Source organism: Poecilia formosa, unplaced genomic scaffold (assembly GCF_000485575.1).
Source record: "Poecilia formosa unplaced genomic scaffold, Poecilia_formosa-5.1.2 Scaffold146, whole genome shotgun sequence".
Taxonomy (NCBI): domain Eukaryota; kingdom Metazoa; phylum Chordata; class Actinopteri; order Cyprinodontiformes; family Poeciliidae; genus Poecilia; species Poecilia formosa.
In genome coordinates, this window is record NW_006800085.1 from 447,216 (window position 1) to 455,779 (window position 8,564).

The window sequence follows — 8,564 nt, forward strand, 5'->3', positions numbered from 1 at the left end:
TTGTTGGCTTTTTTCTTCTGACACCCTCATCTTGTATCTCTCTTTCTGACTTGTGTTTACAGCTCCATGCTCTTCTTTATTCTGTTCTAACTTTCATGATTTTGCTTTTCTTTGGATCTAAAATCTTTTAAGTTCATTTTAGACTTTACTAACAATTTGACCTTATACTTAGAATATTGAGGAGGTGACGGCATCTTACCACGGCATTCATACCCCTTGATGGCTCTTCAATTTTTTTTTAATGTTGCAGCTACAAATTTTAGACCATTTCAATAGAATTTTATGAACACAAAACTCAAAACTCTGGCTTCAAAACTCCACAGGTGTTGAAAGCCAGACGGGCAGAGCTGAAGATTTAAATGATCTCAAACAATGACAATGACTTAACTGTACTCCATCCTCACCAGATCCCCACCTAATAGAGCACTTTGGAATGCAGTGAACAGGAAATTCACATCATGAATGTGAAACAATTTGCAGCAACTGTGTGATTCCATCGTGTCAGTAAGGATTGATATCTCTGTGGAATGTTTCGAACACGGTGATGAATTTATGCCACAAAGAACAGAGGAACAAGTAGCTGTTAAAAGCAAGAAGTGAGTCTAAGTTGGTGAGTACAGAGTAGGGAGCTGATACTGGCAGGTTAATTAGTTGATTTTTGAGGTCTGAATAAAAAAAAAATGCAATCTGCATTTAAACCAAGATCCCGCTTGTAGCTTGCCAACTTTACATCAAAATGACTTTACTTTAAGAATAATTGAAGGCTCACCTTTTGTTCCAATGGCATCAATATCAGTGTTTATTGTGAGTGGAGGAGAAATATCCAAAGTTAAATTTGTCATTTTTCTGTGTCTGGGGAAAGCATAGGAGCCTGTTGTAGTGAGCACTAACAGCTCGGGTCGGTGCAATGCTGTGATACTCTGTGGTCCAGTACTTTTTCTCACATCTCTATAAAAGCACTTAAAAAGTCAAAGAAGTTTGAGTTAACATTTTAGTGGTTTTGAAATCAGAACTTTATAAAACCTTGGTACACCTTTTACACCAGAAACTGACCCACATTTACAAAGAAAGTACATTTTCGTTTAGTTCGTACGATCCAGCATGTCTAATTTTGGCTCAATGATAAATCGTGAGGGCTAAAGCAAAACCTACTACAGAGCCAACACATTTTAAAACGCTACAACAAGAACAACATCGCCAAAAATCAACGTTAGTTATGCTAGAATGAAATGAAAAGCCTTTCCCCAACAGTTAGAGAAAATATTCCTCAAATTGTCAAGTCTAATTCCAATGCAGAAGGTTTTTTTTGCGAGTGTTCACTAATATGACATTTGGCAACACGCTAAAAATCTGTGTGAGCACCCTAAATGTACTCACACAGTTTCCCTAATGTTCAGGTGGGATGAAGACGGACGCTGCAGCATTATGCTAATGAGCATCAATGCCGTCCAATCACACGCTTCACTGACTGGGAGACAGGCAGAGGAAGGAAAATCAAGAGACTGATGGAATAGGGAAAAAAAAAGGGGGTGAGGAGGAAAAGGGTGGAAGTAGAGGGATGAAGGGAGATTTGTGAGATTTGTGGTACCATTATTTAAATGGGATCTTTTAATCATAATTTTATGCAGTAAAGCACTTTTAGAATAATTTGCATGGGAAAATTATCAGCATCATTTACCCCCTAATTTAACAACACAGGTCAGATAAACATCAGATGATTTTACTTTTACACATCCCACAAATTTACAGGGTTAGATTCCAAAAAATATTAAAAGCAAATCCAGCCTTTTATTTTTTCCTTTATCTTACACTTCACTCCCCTTTACATTAAATGTTGGAAGATGCAGATAAAATCCATGTTTTTGAGGCAAAGATTTTGATTTAAATGAAATGAAAAATACCATTGCCATAGCAACGCTTCCATCTTTGTAAACCTTTAAAGGTCGTTCAGAAATTGCCCTGAAGGAAACATGATGTTTTTTTCAGAATAATGTTTGACTTAAGGTGGAACGAATATCGCTGCTGCTGTGTGACCTGCATGCTCTTCTTGTTTTACCATTTGGATTGTGAGGATTTTATGTACTTTAGGAGCCATTAGATGTAAAAAAATAAATAAATAAATAAAAATAAAATTGTCAAACTGTTTAGGCTGAAAAGCTTAGAGTAATTTGTGACACTGCAACTCAATCTAAGTGTGAAAGAACATAAGATGTCCACTTATTATCTTACATGTACCTTTTTCTCTGCTTCTTGTTTGGCGTACTGCACCAGCAGCGGCTCTCCGTTTTTCTGGTAGTATGCTCTCTGGCAGCGGTCAGACACAGCAGGCTCATTGGGCAGGAAGCTGCTGGCCCACACCTTTAACAGAAAGGGAAAGAAAACAAAGAGACTCTGCATTGACTCAAACAAATATTCATAAAACATGGAGGAAACTTATTGATGACCCGTTTCCTTTAAACACTAATATGTGTAATAGAATTTGTACATTATTTGTTGTCGTTTCCTGTGAGAGAGAAAAAAAAACAAAAAACTTTAATGAATCAACATCCACGAATGTTTGAATAACTAAATCTGTCAGTTTGGAAGTACAAATCCACAGATGGAGAATTGTTTGTTAAACTTTCCACAATCACTCCAGAGTGCCCAAAATTTTAGATCTTTTCTTATAAGCTCTTCTTTTCAGCTTACCTCACAGTTTTTTATAGGATATGGTTGATTCTATGGGAAATGGATGGCTTTGAGTTCATTTGTGTTGGATGCCATTTTCAATTTTCTGGCAGAGGCCCCAATTATTATTATTATTTTTTTTAAAGTAGCAGATTTTTTTTTATCAAAAATCTGCTACTTTCAAAAGTTTGTGGTGAGTTTATCAGTTTCAATTGTGCCCGCTGTCAAAGATCTGAATCCAATCAAGCGCTTTTCAGATGAAGTGGTTTGGGATGTGCACTCCACAAAGCAGAAGCAACTTAGAGGTATAATTGTTTCAAAACTGACCAAAAACTACCAAGAAAGACATCTTGCTGAATCGTTGCCCAAAAAAGTGAGGACTGTTCTGAACGCAAAAAACCTTATAAAGATGCCAGAGACCATCTCAAAAGCATTTTTATGTTCCAAATCAGCAAAAATAGCAACTGTGTCTCACTGAACAACAAATTGAATGCTTACAGTTCTGAAGAGATTACTACAAACCCTGCATTAGTAGTCACGGGGTCTTTATCTGGGTCTTTGTTCCTCATTAGAATTCCAACACGTATGCTCCAATGGCACCTTCATTTTATCCACCTTCAAATGCCCCCTGTCTGCCACCCTTTTCACATCTCCTGATTATGCTCCTCCCTGTTCCATTCCCTTCCCATTTCCTCAACCAGAATGTCTTTTTGAAGATGCTTCTGAATCTCTCCTCCCAGATTAGTATTGACTGCCTGCCCACCTCTTGTCACACTGTAGGCTTTGTTATTGAGCTCTGTATTCTCCTTAGCACATTCGGTCCGGACGTTCTCTTTCAATGATGTAAGACAACTTAAATGTGGAAATATGACATGCGTCCAATATGTTACATACATTTTTAGTTCACTTGTGCATGTGAAGAGAAAACCAACCACTTCACTAAATGAGCTAATTCTTTAAAGCTGATCCCATAAGCATTGCTGCATATTCATTCGCATACAAAAAAAAAACACACGCTCACGCAAAGTTATGCCCCTATCTGTTATAACACTAAAGCAAAAGACACATTTAAATCAGCCACACTGATTGCTAACTGAAACAAACACATTGTTCCAGCATTGCTCTCATCAGCCACCAACTGGTGCTCCTTATCAGACTGCATTCACCTTAAATGAGATGCTGGCAATTTCTCCAATTTAGCATCCCTGGAGAAAATTATGCATGACGCTTCAAAGCACGAGATGCCACATATCTGAAAAAAAAAAAATAAATATTCAGCTCTATTCGCTCTACAGACAGAAACACTGCTTTGCATTTTGGTGTGGCTGTATTATACCCCTACATTCTTTGGCCCTCATAACATATTTCTATCACATTTCACAAAGCTTTTTATGGGCAACAATGAACATAACAGAAGACATTTGCACAATTCGGTTTTGAGCTTCATGGCATTTTAATGGGAATTAAAGCAGACAAGCAGTACAAAACAACCCCACAATTCAACTGCAGACTCAGGGCTGCAAGGTAATTTAGAAAATGAAAAAAAAAAAGAAATTTTGAACAAGAGGTATTCAGGGTTCTTAAAATTAAAAACAAAAAATAATTAAATTAAAATCCACACTTAAAATCTGGTACTTATGCAAAACGGCAAACAGTGCAGACATACGCAGAAAGCTAGATAGACTCTCTCTGAGGAAAGATGTAGTAGTAATCTACTTTGTGGGGGGATTACCATCATCAAATTGGGGAATACATTTGATTTCAGAAATGATAGTCCAGTAGACATGGTTTGAATGAGTACCAAAATTGCAACATTCTTTACATTTTCTGCTGGTGCAGTTCACTTTCACACTGTACTGTGTCAAACGAACTAAACCCTTAGCAAAACCGGTTTGCCCCCTTGACAGTGACGGCGCTGCACCAAAGACCACTAAAGGAAACAAGTGAGCGCAACTTCCTTCCTCACAAAATGTAAACGAATATGGAGTGGCATGAGATTTTAATGGTTAAAGGATTTTCCTTTTGTCTTTGGTAAAAGACTATGAGCGGTTTATCCCACTAGTGCTAGACTTGCGTGTTTGTTTTGGCTGTACTTACCCAGAATGCCCTATGCTATAGTTGGCTTCCTGCTTTAGCATCTGTCTCGGTCTTGCTTGCCATTCACATATGCATTTGAACCAGGTTTTAGATGTTTAGCTAAATGAATGAGACCACCTATATACGGTCTCATTCATTATAAGTCGGAAAATATAAATTGAGTATTATTTTCATTTATCCCGGCTATGTTTCCATTCTCCCTATAATTACTGTTGACATGTGTAAAGTAATGTGTTCTAGCAAAAGGCGGATTTTGGAACCAGATCATGCAGAGGCAAAACAAAACAGCTATAGATGATGTGTAAGTAGAATGCACAAACACTGACCAGCTATAAGACTCCAGGCACGTGTAACAAGGACTATTTGAATATTGGGCTCTTAAAACTGGTCCTGAGGCTATTGGTTCACCTCTGTCTTTGCATGCAGTTATCCATCTACCCGACAACAGTTGTTTCATCATGCAAAGTCCAGATAACACACCAAAGAGAGCCCAAAATATAATCCTTTACTAGAAGATGCAACTTCTGAGAAAGGCATTTCTTTTGATAGACGTTTCAACTCCGTAAGTCTGTTAACTTCAACGCTGCTGCTCATGTGAGCAAATGCAACGCTACACAGAGAACCGCATATACACTGATGGCTACTGGAGTTAAATAGGGCGATTACTATTCAAGAAGCATATGTTTTCATTCTCCCTCTCTGATCCTGTGAGACCAAAGTTATCAGAAGCCATGCCGCCCACAGAACAGGATTAAGATTTTTTTTTTTTTTGTTTCTCATTAGTCAAAGTTTTACATCAATGCTTCTAAGGTTTTCACCATGGGGTTGCGGGTGGGAGGAACGTGACTGTACAAACTCATGGATTTTAATGCGCTGACAGATATAATAAGGAAGTAACATTATTTTAAAAGACGAAACCAAACTACATAAATGTATTCAGAGTTCTCTCAGACTGGACCCAAATTGTATTCTAGGTGTACAAAAAATTGAAGCTATTGATTCCTTACAACTAAACCAGGCAAAATGAAATATTGATATGAAAAGATATGTATACTTTATAAATTAAAATTAGGCAGGATTTTCACCTTGCAGCTATACTTTATAATCTATTTAACCATATTTTTCTCCAGTGACATACTGCCATCTGGTGGTAATTTCTACAATCTTGCCAAAACTAGGGAACAGACTCATTTAGGCTCTGGGTTTGTCTTTGTCATCCACATCTAACTACATTTATAGGAATCATTCAGAAGTATTTATAGGAATCATTCAGAAGTTGGGAAGAAAGTAGATATTTTAGGATGAGGAATGAGAAGACAACTTTTTTTTATTATTGATCACTGAAGACCTGGTTTTCGTCATTGTGTTTCTAGAGAAACCCTAATGTACTTTTACAAGTATGCAGTTTTCTACTCATGTTTGATACTCAGTATTCTATAAATTTGTATTTTTCAAGCATTTAAAGTAAAAGGTTAACAAAAAGCAGTGCATTAATACAAAGCTAAAGGGAAAAAGAAGATAGAGGGTTGTCAGGAATGTTCACCAAAACCTGAAAAGTGAAGAAAGCATTTGTATTCCACCCCCTGAATCAATACTTTAAAGAAGCATGGTTCTCTGAAATTACAGCTGCAAGTCCTTTGGGGTGCGTCTCTAGCTTTCCACATCTCATTTCTCCTTTGTAAAATAGCTCAGGTTGAGCACAGCATATGTCAACAGAAAATTGCAAGTCTTCTCACAGATTCAATAGGTGCAATAAGAAACTTAGCATTTTAAAATAAAGGTTTTACAATATAAAAATTGCATTACTAAAAATAATGATCTCAAAGTTTTGGGGTTTTTTCCATTCAAGGCCTAAAGGGGAAAATTGAAGCACCTTAAAAGCTTTGAGACAATAAGCAGCTCTCATGCGGATTGGTAAATAATTGTAGATATGGGACAACAGAAACAGAAAAGACACAACCAGCTTTAATTTTTAGTTTAAACCTTAGAAGACCTGAAAGCTGCTGTTTCTTTGATCTTTGTGTTCTTGTAGATGTTTATTAATGTAAAAGACCTTTAAATATGGTGGAGGAATCCTGTTTCGAACAGGAACCCAGTGTCGCTGTTAAACGTTTGTGTTTTCTAGTTCTTGGAATTGCAAATGGTGAAGGAGTGACTAGGCTAAACCACCAAACACACACACGCACGCACACACACACACACACACACACACACACACACACACACACACACACACACACACACACACACACACTTTTTCTTGGGTGCTTTCACAGGAAAGATGTACATGGGGTATAACAAATCTCAGCTGGGATACCAAGCAGGAAGGGATAATTGTGTCTTACCACACACATAATATCTTAACAGGAGTCCTTCATTTATTGTAACATTTAGAGGTGTTTCAAGATCATAAAGAAATCAAGCGCTGACATCTTTATAAAGAGCAGAGGATAACAACAAGTCAAATAGACATGGCTGTGACAGATGGCTTGACAGCCATCCTGTCTCAAGGTCCACTAATTAGGGTTGTTGTCAAATTTGGTCACAACTGACCGGGGCACCTTCTTCAAGGTTGTGGCTTGTGACACACTGGAAACAGGACCTCTAATGGCTTTCTCCAGGCACCCAAAGAGCAGACGTGTGGCGTGGATAACTGTTGACAGATTGTTCCACCTCAGTTGTGGACCTTTGCAGCTGATTCAGTGTTCCCATGGTTTTTTTTTGGTTATTTCTCTGAGTAATGCACTCCGTGCCAAGTTCGTCGTCAGGCAACTATTCATCACTTTCTTTCCATTTCATAATTACTCCTAACTTTGTGTTTATCTATTACATAAAATCTCCCAAAAAAATAAAAAATACACTGAAGTTTGGGGATGTAATGTGATAAAAAAAAGTTCAACAGGTATGACTATCCTCATAGGGAGCTTTAATTTATCAGACTTTTTTTGTGAACAATATAACATTTTAAATTAAATCCTTTTGCTCCATGTGTCTTTTTGCAACTTTTCTGCGTCACAAGAAATGTCTCTCTCTCCAAATTGAGATTCCTAAATCACCGTACCGAAGAGAAAAACATGAAGACGAGCAAAGCATCGGAGCTGTAATATAGGTGTGACTATGCATATCCCCTCACGCATAATGTGGCAAAGCTGCACAGCTGCATCTGATTTCTGGATGAGGACTCAATTAACAGCTCCGACGCTGTGACATTTCTGACTTCAAAACCTGGACGTGTTGTTCTTACACTTTTGTGATTCTTCAGTGGTGTGTGTGAAGGAGCTGCAAATTAGGGCCCGTGCAGATGAAGGTGTGTGCATGTGGTAAGTGTTGTTTTATGCCATTTTAAACTCATTCTGCATTTTGAAAGCAGCTGCCCCTCGTGAATGTCTGAACTTGAAGACAGGATTTTTCTATAAAGACATTCTGAATGAGAGGAATAATGTAATTCTGTCTACAAAGTATCTATAAGCCTCGGTTTCTACATAAGGTGTAGATATTGAGCAGGGAGACCTAAGGAAACCTTTTGTAACTGGCACAATATCAGGGGGATTAACTTATTCTACAACATTCTACAATTTTAAAGATATTGTAAAATCAGTAGCCTTCTTTTCTTCTAACAGTTATTAAAGTGCAAAGTGCTCTAAGTTTGGTGGAAACTCTGTGAGAGATGTATAAAAAGTTTTAAAATAAGTGTAGCTTTTATTGCAGCAGCTAAATCTCATACTTTTTTTTTTTTTGGCAAAATCCAATTTTTGATGCATGTGCAATGATCAATTCCAGCAATTATGCCACAAAAAAAT

At 37.5% G+C, this 8,564-nt stretch overlaps 1 protein-coding gene across 2 annotated transcripts in view; it reads right to left on the reverse strand.

Annotated features, from left to right (window-relative positions):
• Positions 1–8,564, reverse strand: part of galt (galactose-1-phosphate uridylyltransferase) — a 30,738-nt gene that overhangs the window by 13,986 nt on the left and 8,188 nt on the right. For both annotated transcript variants that reach the window (XM_016677058.1, XM_007563265.2), the window contains one exon: positions 2,236–2,358. In XM_016677058.1, coding sequence (XP_016532544.1) covers positions 2,236–2,358 — 123 coding nt within the window. The remainder of the gene's footprint in view (positions 1–2,235; positions 2,359–8,564) is intronic.